The sequence below is a fragment of the Phyllobates terribilis genome, unplaced genomic scaffold (assembly GCF_046119375.1).
Source record: "Phyllobates terribilis strain yellow unplaced genomic scaffold, ASM4611937v1 Scaffold_2__4_contigs__length_985480577, whole genome shotgun sequence".
Taxonomy (NCBI): Eukaryota; Metazoa; Chordata; class Amphibia; order Anura; family Dendrobatidae; genus Phyllobates; species Phyllobates terribilis.
In genome coordinates this window covers 106,282,600-106,297,918 of record NW_027362762.1, presented here as the reverse complement: position 1 = coordinate 106,297,918, position 15,319 = coordinate 106,282,600, and the positions used below count along the sequence as shown (strand labels likewise).

The 15,319-nt window shown below is 43.5% G+C and overlaps 1 protein-coding gene across 3 annotated transcripts in view; it reads left to right on the top strand.

Moving 5' to 3' along the window:
- FLT3 (fms related receptor tyrosine kinase 3) overlaps window positions 1–15,319 on the top strand; it is a 126,213-nt gene that overhangs the window by 107,555 nt on the left and 3,339 nt on the right. For all 3 annotated transcript variants that reach the window (XM_073662475.1, XM_073662474.1, XM_073662476.1), the window contains exons 19-23: window positions 5,832–5,953; window positions 8,700–8,822; window positions 10,085–10,196; window positions 10,308–10,407; window positions 14,303–14,408. In XM_073662475.1, the coding sequence (XP_073518576.1) occupies window positions 5,832–5,953; window positions 8,700–8,822; window positions 10,085–10,196; window positions 10,308–10,407; window positions 14,303–14,408 (563 nt within the window). The remainder of the gene's footprint in view (window positions 1–5,831; window positions 5,954–8,699; window positions 8,823–10,084; window positions 10,197–10,307; window positions 10,408–14,302; window positions 14,409–15,319) is intronic.

Sequence of the window (15,319 nt, the reverse complement as noted above, 5' to 3'; positions counted from 1 at the left end):
GATTCTCTGGTGCCGGCGATTTGTATACTTGCGGTCACATGCTGACTAGACATGCGTGGCCTCACTCAATGGCAATGAATTGAGCGAGGCCGGACACGTCTAGTCAGAATGTGGCCAGAAGTATATAAATGTCATACTTGTGCAAGGGAGAATCCTAAAAGTGTGCAGTGCATGCGCTGTGAAAATTCAGAAGCTTGAAGACACATAGAGTGACGGCAGACTTTAATCTCAAACCTGGGCGAGCCCTTTAATTATAAAATGAAGCCCTGTAGCCAATCCTAACAGCGTGTAATATACTCACTGTCAGGATTCAGCTTTGCATGCTGGTTCCAGCAGTCATCACATGGATACCTCACTCATATGTGATTTTCATACTTACGGTCACGTGACAACTCGCTTCTCTTTCTGCTTCTCTCAGTTTTTCACTGAACATTGAGAGAATTAGGGAGAGCAGCTCGTCGGCACGTGACTAAGTGTGCAAATCGCGTATGTGCTTGGGGGGGCGCCAAACTGAACTCTTGTCTCGGGTGCCAGAAAGCCTAGATACACCTCTGGGTCAGCACTGCTTCCTCCTTCTTGACTGACGGCTCCTTTGCTTTAAGTCACACAGCATAGAAGCAGTCAGTCAAGCTGGAGGAGGCAGCACTGGGCAGGGAATAGAGCTGGAGGGACAAAGGCTTCAGATCTACCATAGTCCTTCAGCTTCATCTGTATATTAATGCAAGCACTTATTTCTCAGTAACGTAGGGACGGATTTGTTGTGTAAAGGTATTGCTGGACTTGTCTTTCGGGAGTGAAATACTGCTGACAGATTCCCTTTAAAACCAACAATTTTATTATAACCTAGTGAGGCTAAAAGTAGGATTTCATGACCAAAACTTGTAAATTATTGTCAATTTATCATCCTGAAAAAATTTGACAGCACCCCTCGGTGGACGATAGCGCGTCTGCTTTGTGGGTGATGCTCGTCCCTCTGCTACAGATTTATAGAAAAATAATCCTGAGAAGCGCTGACTGCACTTAAATGGGTTATTTTTGCACTTAAAATTCCTAAAGAAACTTGAAAGATCTTGAATAGTTTACAATGGAGAATAGAACAAAAACAGCAGGGCTCTTATGCACAAATCTGATAGAGACCGATCCGCACAGGCTTCAGCTGGGACTTGAATGGAATTAGTAACTAGTGATGAGCGAGCACACTCGTTACTCGAGATTTACAAGCATGCTCAGGTGTTTTCCGAGCATCTTCGGGGTGCTCGAATGTTATGTTTGAGTCACTCCCGTGTGCATGATTTGCGACTGTTTGACAGCTTTAATACATGTGAGGAATGCCTGTTCGTTAGGTATTCCTCACATGTATTAAAGCTGTCAAACAGTTGCAAATCATGCACACAGAGTGACTCAAGCATAACATTCGCAAAGCTAGTGCGGGATAGGATAGTGTAAAACATTATCAAGGACATCTATTATATGTACTATCTGCTGTGCTGTTATGAAATTAAGATTTTATTAAAATGCAAATTATGCTCACAAGTGCATTGATGGGCGTATCAATGCACTTGCAATCTACGACTCCTCTTCTATTCTCCCTGTCAGCGTCGCTACCACTTATTAATTGACTGTGGAGACAAAAGCTCTGCTACATAACGTCACCTCTGCTCTCTACTGTCAGTCAACAAATGGGGCACTGGCATGGCGGGAAGAAGTGAAGAGGATCCATAGACTCTTAAGTGCACTAATATGCCCACCGGCCGGTGCACTGATCAATAAAGTTGAAGGCAATGGCACAGCGAATGGCACCCTAATAGGTATCTCTGATAATAATTTACACTGCCCTAGTCTGCACTACCACTGCTAATGTTGCTAACAGGTTCCCTTAGAGCACACATGTCAGCCATATCTAGCCCATAGGATGATTATATTTGGCCCACGACACCAGAATCACCATCCCTATGTGAGGCCATTATTCTGTATGGAGGACTATGTGGGGACATTATACTGTATGGAGGACTATGTGGGGCCCATTATTCTGTATGGAGGACTATGTGGGGCCCATTATACTGTATGGAGGACTATGTGGGGCCCATTATTCTGTATGGATGACTATGTGGGGCCCATCATACTGTATGGAGAATTATGTGGGGGTCAAGTTGTACTGTATGGAGGACTATGTGGGGCCATTATTCTGTATGGAGGACTATATGGGGCCCATTATTCTGTATGGAGGACTATGTGGGGCCCATTATACTGTATGGAGGACTATGTGGGGCCCATTATTCTGTATGGAGGACTATGTGGGGCCCATTATACTCTATGGAGGACTATGTGGGGCCCATTATACTCTATGGAGGACTGTGGGGTCCTTTATACTGTATGGAGGGCTATGTGGAGCCATTATACTGTATGGAGGACTGTGTGGGGCCATTATACTGTTTGGAGGACTATGTGGGGCCCATTATTCTGTATGGAGGACTATGTGGGGCTAATTATACCGTATACTGGTTGGCCTGCGACTTGGACCAAGTTTTTCATTTTGGCCGTCTGTGTGTTTGAGGTTGACATCCCTGCTTTAGAGGCTGCCATACATGTTAAAATCAGCCTAACTTAACGATTTCAGTGGAACCAGCTGGTCATCTAATGTGTGTGGGTCTCTGGACGTTCCCCAGATATCATCAGGATAAGGATCAGGTTGTTACACACCAGTCCCAGGTATCTGTGTCTCCGTTTCATTCTCCTCGGTCTTCTGCCCTCTGCTGTGCTCTGTGCTGGGTTTTGCAGGTTGTCCGGAGTTGATCAATGACATCATGTCCCTAAATCTATTTAAAGGGGTTTTCCCACGAACAAAAGTTAATTTTAATCAATAGATCTTGGAATAATAATAAGTTCCACAATTGAATGTATTTAAGTAAAATGTTCTGAGATAATCTTATAAATGTGCCCCTGCTGTGTACTGTGTAATGTCTGTGTCTGACCGTGTATGGAACATACAGTGGGTATGTAAAGTATTCAGACCCCTTTAAACTTTTCACTCTTTGTTTCATTGCAGCCATTTAGTAAATTCTAAAAAGTTCATTTTTTTTCTCATGAAAGTACACTCTGCACCCCATCTTGACTGAAAAAAAAACAGAAATGTAGTAATTTTTGCAAATTTATTAAAAAAGAAAAACTGAAATATCACATGGTCATAAGTATTCAGACCCTTTGCTCAGTATTGAGTAGAAGCACCCTTTTGAGCTAGTACAGCCATGAGTCTTCTTGGGAATGATGCAACAAGTTTTTCACACCTGGATTTGGGGATTCTCTGCCATTCTTCCTTGCAGATCCTCTCCAGTTCCGTCATGTTGGATGGTGAACGTTGGTGGACAGCCATTTTCAGGTCTCTCCAGAGATGCTCAATTGGGTTTAGGTCATGGCTCTGGCTGGGCCAGTCAAGAATGGTCACAGAGTTGTTCTGAAGCCACTCCTTTGTTATTTTAGCTGTGTGCTTAGGGTCATTGTCTTGTTGCAAGGTGAACCTTCGGCCAAGTCTGAGGTCCAGAGAACTCTGGAAGAGGTTTTCATCCAGGATATCTCTGTACTTGGCCTCATTCATGTTTCCTTCAATTGCAACCAGTCGTCCTGTCCCTGCAGCTGAAAAACACCCCCATATCATGATGCTACCACCACCATGTTTCACTGTTGGGATTGTATTGGGCAGGTGATGAGCAATGCTTGGTTTTCTCCACACATACCGCTTAGAATTATCACCAAAAAGTTCTATCTTCATCTCATCAGACCAGAGAATCTTATTTCTCATAGTCTGTGAGTCCTTCATGTGTTTTTGAGCAAACTCTATGCGGGCTTTCATATGTCCTGCACTAAGGAGAGGCTTCCGTCCGGCCACTCTTCCATAAAGGCCCGATTGGTGGAGGGCTGCAGTGATAGTTGACTTTGTGGAACTTTCTCCCATCTCCCTACTGTATCTCTGGAGATCAGCCACAGTGATCTTGGGGTTCTTCTTTACCTCTCTCACCAAGGCTATTCTCCCACGATTGCTCAGTTTGGCTGGACAGCCAGGTCTAGGAAAACTTCTGGTGGTCCCAAACTTCTTCCATTTAAGGATTATGGAGGCCACTGTGCTGTTAGGAACCTTGAGCAATACTGAAATTATTTTGCAACCTTGGCCAGATCTGTGCCTTGCCACAATTCTGTCTCTGAGCTCCTTGGGCAGTTCCTTTGAGCTTATGATTCTCATTTGGTCTGACATGCACTGTGAGCTGTGAGGTCTTATATAGACAGGTGTGTGCCTTTCCAAATCAAGTCCTATCAGTTTAATTAAACACAGCTGGACTCCAATGAAGGAGTAGAACCATCTCAAGGAGGATCACAAGGAAATGGACAGCATGTGACTTAAATATGAGTGTCTGAGCAAAGGGTCTGAATACTTATGACCGTGTGATATTTCAGTTTTTCTTTTTTAATAAATTTGCAAAAATGTCTACATTTCTGTTTCTTTTTCAGTCAAGATGGGGTGCAGAGTGTACTTTAATGAGAAAAAAATGAACTTTTTAGAATTTACCAAATGGCTGCAATGAAACAAAGAGTGAAAAAATTAAAGGGGTCTGAATACTTTCTGTACTCACTGTAGTCTAATCATAACACTTCTCCTGGGCAGGGGTGGAAGCAAAAGAGTATACAGACATTTCAGCAGGGGATCACAGCTGATTCTTTCTTTGAAGTGAAACATTGTTTAAAAACAAGCAGGTAAATGTTTTATCTCACAGAAAGAATCAGCTGTGATCCCCTGCTGTCTTGTCTGTATACTCTTTTGCTTCCTTCCCTGCCCAGGAGATGTGGTATGATCAGACCATGTTCGTGTACGGTCAGACACTGCCATTACACAGAACACAGCAGGGGAACATTTATAAGATTATCTCAGCACAGGAACATTTTATTTAAACACATCCAATTGTGGAACTTATTATTATTCCAAGATCTATTGATTAAAATGAACTTTTGTTTGTGGGAAAACCCCCTTAAGGTCCATTTAGACACACACCTGTGTCTTGGGATTGAGACTCTAGTCCTATGTTTGGTGTGCTCCACCATGTGTGCTTTTTGTGTTTGTGTTTTTACTTGCTTCCTTCCTTGCGGGGCTCCACTTCATCCATCCCGCTGCTCCTGAGATTCCTGAGCATGCCTAGTCATCAATTCCCACGTGCATTACTGCCTGCTACATCAATGCTTGGGGTTCATGTGCCCACCCAGACCTGAGGCTTAGAGGATCCACCGTACGTGCACATGGTCAGGAGTCGCTGTGGCTTTGAAGCTGCATGTTATGTAGCGTCAAACCCGCAGCGTCCAGATGTTGCAGCATTGTGGATAGGATTTCTAGAAATCCCATGTCCAATATGCGTCTGCGGATCACCCATGGAAACTGACATGCAGCACATCTTTCCAGACCACAGCATGTCAATCTCTCCGGCGGGTCCGCATGTGGGCTTTTCCCATAGACCAAACCTTTATGTGAAAAGAAAAATGGTGCCGCTCACTTGCATAATGAGCGAAAGCCGGAGGCGGCTATTCCTCTGTTTCGGGGCCACTGGCGGCTCTGGACATTGTGCACATACCCTAATATTTACATTCAACCTAGTGTCCGGCAGCGGCTTACTCTTCTCTCCCCACTGAGGACAAGCCGAGCCAATTGTTCATATTTTTGGAGGAGTCAGAAGACATAGCCATTAGACGACAGCTATCTAAGGTGTATGGGCGCCTTTAGATATCCATAGTATTTCAGGATTGAAATTTGCATGTTTCATAATTTTAATCTCTTTTTCTCTCTTATTTTTAAGAAAGCAAATATCAAAATACCAGGAAGTACGACGAGGAGGATCTGAACATCCTCACCCTGGAAGATCTGCTCAGTTTCTCATATCAAGTTGCAAAAGGGATGGAATTCCTTGAATCAAAGTCGGTGAGTTTATTATGTGGATGTTTCTGAACCTTTGACCCACTGTACTGAATCAGGATCTGTTGTAGTAATGGACTGGTCACTGTTCTGCTTTTTATAGCAAGGCTTAAGGCACGGCCAAGCCTGAAGATTGTAATGGAACAGAGCATTTATTAAAAGAACAAACAATGCATTAAAATAGAAAGGGGCCAGAAATGCCTCCAATTAGTGCTGACGTCACTGCATGTTTACAGTTCCATGTTCTCGTCTATTCGTGCCGCTTCATTTACATGTATACTTCCTCTGGGCTGACTACGTGCTCGCTACTTTCTGTAAACAGCGTGCAGAAATAGTTTGCAGCTTAGTGAGGGCTGGAACCTGCAGGGTGGCTGAAGGAGGGGGACATCCATCTGCTCAAATTATCGTTGTCATTTGGCCAGCACTTTAGGAATTAGCGTAATCTTTTATTCTTGTCTATTCTACTTACCCACAACTTGCACGTGTCGGCAAAAAGAGACCTAAAGGATAAAAAAGATTAATAAAAATTGTCATGAGAGCATATGTGCAGCATATATAAAGCGCCTGCTGATATTTTTTGTATGTTTTCCTCTAAGTTTGCACTTTTTAGCTTGTAGGAGTCATCTAATATGTTACCAAGGTTAGGCCCTAGCTCCTCAGCCGCTGTTATGTCTCTCCTAGTGAGGTGATCCTCAAAGCCTCTGGACCGGATTAGCAGATCTGACCGGTGGTGCTGGTGCAGTTGCGGAGACGAGATGATACTTTGCCGTAGCAAAAATGTAGTGCGTAGTGTTGAGCGAGTATGTTCTGTTAACCCTTTCGCCGAGTATGCTCGGGCCGAGCTCCGAGTATTTATAGCTGCTCGGTGATATGGTTGAATCGCTCCCGTGTGCATGATTTGCAACTGTTTGACAGTTTTATTACATTTGAGGAATGTCTATTTCTTACACATTCCTCACATGTAATAAAGCTGCCAAACAGTTGCAAATCATGCACACGGGAGCAATTCAACCATATCACCGAGCAGCTATAAATACTCGAAGCTCGGCCCGAGCATACTCGGACAGAACATACTCGCTCAACACTAGTAGTGAGTTGCAGTAGTGAAGGCAAACTGATGTAGCAGAGCTGAGTAGGGAAACTGCAGTATTGAAAACTTGATGAAGAAACACAGGAACAAGAAGATTACATGTGCTGGAACAGCAGAGTTCTTGTAGTGGAGACCAGATTAGTAGAGCTGGAACAGCAGAGTTGCTGTAGTGCAGACCAGATATAGCAGAGCGAGAACATTGGAGTTCTGGAGCCAGATGTAGCTGAGTTGGAACACCAGAGTCATTGTAGTGAGACCAGATGTAGCAGAGCTGAAGCAGCAGAGTTGTTGTAGTGGAGACCAGATGTTGCAAAGCTGGGACAGTGGACTTTTTGTAGTGGAGACCTATTGCAGCAGAGCTGGAACAGTAGAGTTGTTGCAGTGGAGACCAGATGTAGCAAAGCTGGAACAGCAGAGTTGTTGTAGTGGAGACCAAATGTAGCAGAGATAGAACAATGGAGTTGCTGTAGTGGAGACCAGATGTAGCAGAGCTGGAACAGCAGAGTTGTTACATTGGAAACAAGATGTTGCAAAGCTGGAACAGTAGAGTTTTTGTAGTGAGACCAGATGTAGCAGAGCTAGAACAATGGAGTTGTTATAGTGGAGACCAGATGTAGCAGAGCTAGAACAATGGAGTTTTTATAGTGGAAACCAGACGTAGCAAAGCTGTAGCAGTGGAGTTATTGAACTATAGTTCAGATGGAGCAGAGCTGGAAGAGCGGAGTTGGAACAGCAGAACACCAGCTGAGCTGGTTTTAAATGGCCTAGTGGCATGATGCAGTCTGAGGGCGTCTGGTTGCTGCCAAGCGATAGGAGCAATTTATGTCTAGGTAGTGGAACTGGGACAGTTGAGAAACTGATGCAGTGTTATTTTATTCATCACATTTGAGTGCAAATGTAAAGGGTCAGGAGACCAATAAGGAAAAAAGAATATTGCAGGTTTTTATAATACTGTGATGAGAGAGTCCTAACTTGGAGCTCCTGGTACCCAATGCAGAGCCTCACCTATCTGTTATGCGGCTTTTGTTTTGCTGCCTCTGTACCCCTTAAGTCTAAAATGATCCTGATACTGAGCAAGTTAGAAAATCCCTTTGAAAGAAAAAAAAGTATAGAGAAACACCTATATCATAGGTAGGAAGAAGCACGTGGTCTTAAAGGGAATCTTTCAGCAGGTTTTTTTCTACCTGATCTGAGAGCAGCATAATGTAGGTAAAGAGAAGTTGAATCCAGTGATGTATAACTTAGATTACTGGGTGCAGCCGTTCTGACACAATCAGAGCTTTTAGATTTAGAATGAAGCAGAGCTGAGAAAGCTAACCCCGCCCACATCACAGCTTTCTATGTACAAAGTCCATAGACAGTGAGGTTCTTAATTGCAGGACTAGTCTGGCAATGTTAATCTCCTAGTGATAAATCCTTCACAGTTAGTAAACTAGAGCACATACTTTGACAAGTGATGCATCCCTGAATTCTGTGTTTCAGCCTCTATCTCCTGCTGTCTTCATATTACATAGCAAAAACCTGCTGACAGATTCCCTTTAATACTCAGGGTCCCAGAAAACTCTCAGTCCATCCATGGAGTGAACTGGAGGACAAGGCATCAGAGCTACACGGTGACTGCATATTATTAATACTGATTGCTAATTCCAATCCTTTCTTCAGTGCATTCACAGGGATCTTGCAGCCAGAAATATACTGATAAACAATGGAAAGGAGGCCAAGATCTGTGATTTCGGACTTGCCAGGGATATTGTGAATGATTCAAACTATGTTGTTAAGGGCAATGTAAGTTCATTTTAAATCCATCTTCGTTGCTTTTCTTGGTCATTTGAAAAATGTAGAAATCTATGAGGATTTTCGGTTTGTTCCTAATTTTAATGGACCTTAGATTGAGCCTTGGCGTGCAGACTCAGAGTGAGGGATGGGAAATTGGCAAATGGAAGGCGTTTGGCCTATAAAAGGGGTCATGGTTATGCAAAATATTTTCAGTGGGTTGCATGCCAGAAATTCCCCCCAAATTGGTAAGTATTCAATAAAGTATTATTAAATTCCTACAAAGGACTTTTAAAAGCAGGTGATCAATTCATCAAGATTGAACTACTAGAAATCTAAGGTCTCACCAAAGTTTAAATTTTAACATTTTAGAAAATCTGAATGCAATTTTTCATATGATTTTTTTTGTGAGAACACATTTACATGCGATTTGCAGTGATCTCAAAAAATGCATTATTGTTAAGATTTTTGCTACAGTGACATGTCCCAATATTGTACCCAATATTGTAGGAATACAGTAATGCACTGTGATCTTAAACATTAGCGTGATAAATGTGCATTTTTTTATCACCTTGGAGTCCGAACCTTCGGATAAACCGCTCTAACAGCAGATTGATAATAAGGAAGTCATCAGCTCCATCTACAGGACACATAGTAGTACTGCTGAAAATTCCAGTTAAAAAGTAACCAAACTTTTATTTTCTTTTATAATTTTGTCCAGCATAGAAAGTTATGATACTTTGTAAATCACTTTATTAAGTGATTTGTCTTCATTCCAGTAAAAAACTGCATGTAAGTGGCTTTGAAACCCCTGTTTTTCTTCAGTCTATTTGCCTGCTTTCAGTTGCACTGATATCAGCTCGTACTCATTTGGAGTACAGATGATGGCAGTGATGGGTCAGTACTTGTCTCCTCCTCTGAGTGTTTTGCTTATCAGGATAATCTCCTGCAGCAGCTTATCCCAGAGTTAGTGACACAGGTGCTGAGCTGATCCCATCACTGCCATCATCTGTACTGCAAATTAATAAATTCTGATATCAGTGCAGCAGATGGCAGGCAAACAGACCAGGAAAAGCAGTTTAGAAGTCACTTACATGCAACTTTTTTTTACAGGAATGAAGACACATTCCCTAATAAAGTGATTTGTAAAGTTTTATAACTTCCCATGCTGCATAAAATTAAAGTTTGCTTACTCTTTTAAAGTTTTGAGTTTGAATTACTAAGTTTTGCTGCATACATCACCTCATCTATTTCTTTTTTCCTATCTGCTCCAGGCTCGCCTGCCAGTTAAATGGATGTCTCCAGAGAGTATATTTCATGGAATATATACTATCAAAAGTGACGTGTGGTCTTACGGCATATTGCTTTGGGAAATATTTTCTCTTGGTATGGCATATATCGTTACAATTTTATATTATAAGCCTGCAGACATGTACTGTACATACTTACCGTATATCTAAAGTTTTGTGCTTAACGTATATTTGTGTCTCCTTCAAGGAATAAACCCATATCCAGGCATACCAGTTGATGCTAAATTTTACAAGCTTCTGCAAAGTGGATTTAAAATGGAGCAACCGTTCTACGCCACTGACGAAATGTGAGTACATGTGAAATGACTTTATATATTGCACTGTAAATTCTGCCTTGTCTGAATATGACCTAGCCCTCCAAACAGTGGCCTAAACCTCCTGTACCAAGCAGTAGAGGATTAGGCCATATTCCACACATCGTCCTCACTATTTTCGAGGTAGGCAGCTCACCCCCTCGATGCGTGTCTGGAGAATCGCTGAGGGAAGTTGTTCGTCAGCAATACTTCGGGCACCCTCTCATCTTCCTCCACATGGAGGTCAGTGCAGATATATGTTGAGAGACTCCTTTCATTTTATTCCGCTTTTACCAATATCTTTGTGGGAGTGGTGTAAAGCAGCCGCCACTGACTCTGTATCGGTGGAAACATGTTCTGTAGAGTAAAGAATCATACGTCTCTATCTGACATCTGATGGATGAGTCTGTGTTTAGCAAATACCATAAGAACGTTACCCGCCTTACATAACTTTGCCAACTGTAAATTTTCTGAAGGAGGGGTAATGCTATGGGATTGATTTTCAGGGGTTAACTTAGGCTTCTTAAATATTAAAGTGGTTGTCCACTACTAGGACAACACCTTCTTGATGAAAATGTTTGGCCCCGATAAAATAAAAAAGCTTATACTCACCTCCCGTGCTGGCGCCGTTCCAGCGGTGTCGACACTGGCGGTCCCGGGGCTGCCGTGCTGTTGTTGTGACACGTGACGCCGGCACCCAATCAGCGCTGGTGTCACTGTCTTCGCCTTCGGACAGATCGAACATGAAGAATGAAGAGGAAGCTCCAGCTGATCTCTGACTTCCACTTCATACTCTATTTGACAGGAGGTGGGGACAGTGAGGGGGACATGTCACAACAGCATGGGAACCCCGGGAGAGCGAGTGCCGACACCACGGGAATGGCGCCGGCACGGGAGATGAGTATTTTTTTTTATTTTATGGGGGCCAAGCGTGGGGTATGAATAGGGGTTGCCTAATTAGTGGACAACTTCTTTAATGCTTCAGCACATCAAGATATTTTAAACATCTGTAGGTATGAACTTTGTGGGAACAGTTTGGGAAGGCCTCTTTTCTGTTCCCTGTGACTGTGCCCCAGTGCACAAAGCAATAAAGGGATGGTGGAATGAGTTTGGTGTGGAAGAATTTGACTGAGATTGAACTTGTTTCAGAGCACCTTTGAGATGAACTAGAATGGAGAATGGAGATTGTGAGCCTTGCCCTCTTGTCCAACATCAGTGTCTGATCTCACAAATGCTCCTGTGGATGAATGGTCAAAAATTCCCACAGACACCTCCAAAATCTTGGAAGCTGTTATAGCTGCAAATGGAGGACCAACTCCATATTAATGTCTATGGATTTGGAATAGGATCTTACAAAAGCTCCCATAGATGTAATGTGTAGGTGGCTCAATATGTTTGTTCATATATTGTAGATCAGGGGTGGGGAATCTTTTTTCTGCCAGGGGCCATTTGAATATTTATATCATCCTTCAGGGGGTGGTACAAAATTATCAACTTGAAAATGACCCTGCTATATTTGGTCAAACAATTAATTAACTCGCCCCTAATGTGATGGCTGGAGCTGCTTCCCTTTGTGATGTTAGGTGGTATGGAAGATGTTGCTACTTGTAACTGCTTTTCCAGGTTTACATTAGTCAGTCTGGAGCGCAGGTGACTCTTCGCCATGAAGAATTAGCAGCAGTAAAATGTACATCACAAAGGAGACACTGAGAATGCTGAGAATACATCACAGGAGACATAGGGGGCTGCAGTATATACATCACAAGATAAATGGGGCTGTGGTATATATATCACAAGAGACATGGGGCTGGGGCATACACATCACAGGAGACAATTGGCTGCTGTGTATATGACGCGCCCCCTGGGCCGTGGAGTACTCGGTAGCCGGGCCAGTCAATGCTTGGGGATGTCATGTTGGCAGTGACCCTGTCCGTGACCCAGGGCGGTCAATTAAAGGGAAAAGAAAAGGGGAATAAAGTTTTTATAGAGATAATGTTTGTGACGCCACCTGTGGTATGCGGCTATATGGGGCCGCCGCTGCGGTGCAGATCCTCTGGAGCTGATGGTGACGCAGCAGAGTTGGTTCAGCTCTCCACAGGCAGAGCTTAGCTCCAGGGAAGGCTATAGTGATGCTATGAGGTAGATGTTGTTGGTGCGGTGTAGTACAGGTGGTGGCGCAGATAATGACCAGTCCACAGCTTAATGGCGGTTTCCTCTTATCTTTACTTGCGGTTTGTTAAGCAGCCTGGGGCACGGGTACTAGCTGGTGGTAGAGGTCCGGGCGGCCTGGAAGCAAGTTGGGGATCCACCTCGCCAGGTGGAGTTGTAGGCCTTCCCTCTGCGCTATTCTCTTTGGCCCTGCTGATGAAGCTATGCTGCAGCCCTCGTCCCTGAGTAAAAACGTCTTTTTCCTCACCCGTATGGCAGGCAGCTCGGGCCTTCCTTAAATGTCGCTCCCGCGTGGCGGTGCTGGGCCCTATGGTGCTGCTGTGTCGCCGGGTGTCTGATGGGGCCAGGAGACCTGCAGTCTCCTGCCCTCTGGATTCTGCTGCTGGGCCTTCAGTGCCCCACAACCTCGGACTTCGGTGTCCAGTTCATCTGCGCTTCTCTCCTCTGGGGTGAGCTTGTACACCGCTCTCTTCCCCAGGTCCTTCCTCGTCGCTGTCCTGTCTTCAACTCCTCTCAGCTCACTCTTACTCACCCCGCCTCCAGATCCCAGTTGCTAAGGGGAGGAGCTCCCCTTTCTGGTCTGGAGCCAGGAAAGTGTTGTATGCTAGTATACCTGATTAGGGGACCCCTCCTTGCTTCCAGGCATGGCATCACCCCTTGTGAGGGAGGCAATGCCACTGTGGCAACCGGACTCCTGGGGTGCCACATATACATCACAGGAGATATGGGGCTGGGGTATATGCATCCCACTTTGAGGGCTCAGTCACGGGTCCTGTCATATCTTCTGTCCCGCTCTATACTCACCTCTCCAACATTTCATTTCTCCTGTAGCTCCTCCTCCTCGGGGGGTGGAGCTTCTCAGGACGTGAACTAACATCTCAGTGTTCGTAGGCTGGTGCTCTACCAATGAGCCACAGCCCACAATGGTGTAGATAGGAGAATTTAGTAATCTTGACCTCTATTGCAAGAAATGAATCCATACTAACAAGAGGGTGCCAACGGTAGAAAGAAGATGATCAAATGGCCCATCATGGTGAAAAAGATGAAGAAACTTTATTATAAATATTGCACAGGAAATGTGGGGAGGAGGGGAGCAAAAATACATACATTTACATAAAAAATAATTTTAAAAGCAAATACACAGCGTGTCAGATGCAGGTATGAAACCTCTCTGTATTCATACTAAGCCTTAGCTATAAATAGAATGGGGTATAAGAGTGCTAGCGAAAAGATGAAGGAGACATGTTACAAAATAAATAGCGTACTAGTGTACATATATATCAATGTCCCTCACATCATACATGGCCACCATCGGCCATAGTTACCTCAGTAGGGAGACAAAACCTGCATCAGTACGTGTTTACCCCGACGCGCGTTTCGGCGCTTGTGCCTTTCTCAAGGCACGATAGGCCTTATATAAATCCGATGGGCAGGTTACAATATGGATGGTACATTCATTTTATATTATTTGATATTGTTAATTGTTATATGCAACATAGTGCTCTGTTCTAATTACCACCCTTATAAGAAATGAATCCAGAAGCAGATTATTCTCGTCTATAGAGATACATTGTGTATAACAATGTATTTTTACATTGCTTTTCCGTTTCAGCTTCAGATGTGTAGTTTTATCCCTGGTAATTAGCATTAATTATGAATTGCGAATTCTCACTTTCAGCTTTTGTTCTTGTTTCTTACATATATTTTGCTTTCTCTGCAGATATTTCCTGATGCAATCCTGCTGGGCTTTTGATTCCAAGAAAAGACCATCCTTTTCAGAACTGGTTTCCTATTTGGGATATCAGATTTCCAATATAGAAGCTCAGGTATCTAAGATATATATTGCCATTTTGTTGTCACCCATACTGTTACCAATCAGAGTAATGACTGGCTTTTTTAATATCACTTTCCCTTAAATAAAAATTTAGAAATAACATGGGCCATAATAATAGATTATAAAGTTGTCATCTTCTGCCAGGTTGATAGAAATTCCAATTAGTTCATTAGAAAAGTTGTCTGACAGCCAACATGGCCTCCAGAAAGCACAACTTAAAGTTCCTAGGTCTTATCCAAAATCATAACCCGCGCCATCCTGAAAGTTTATATGTAGTGTACAATGTTGACTTCTTTTGTAGCAGAGGAAGAAGAGTTGAGCAAAACATAGTGCGTTGGACCAAAGCCCTGTACTCCTCCTCCCTCTTGTTGGTATCCCTGGTGCCTCTCCTGATTAGTAGGTCTGGTACGACGTCATTATTGTGACGTGATGCATGCATGACATCAAGTCTGGCCTACAAATCAGAAGAAACATCAGAGAATCCGGCAGGTAGGAGGAGGAATCCGGCAGGTAGGAGGAGGATCTCAGGACTCTGGACTGGCGGTCACACACTACTGATGTGGTTGCTTGATCAGGGTCCTCTGAACATTTTTGCTCAACCATAAAAGGAACCTTTGGGCCACCGAATGTCCCATATTCATGGTGCTACTGCAACCTCATCTACGCTAACAGAAATGCCCAAACTGATATCATTGCACAGATGTAATCTTTATGTCAAAGAATAATAGTCATAGTTATATCTAAGTACAAGGACACTGATTTCACAGCACAATTATCATGGCCACTTATCACAATACATGGAAAATGCACCAAGTGACGCCACAAAACAGAAATTACAAATGCAATGTTCTCGTGTAGCATGGATAACATCACAGAACAGGGATAGGAATCATAGTGATGTCA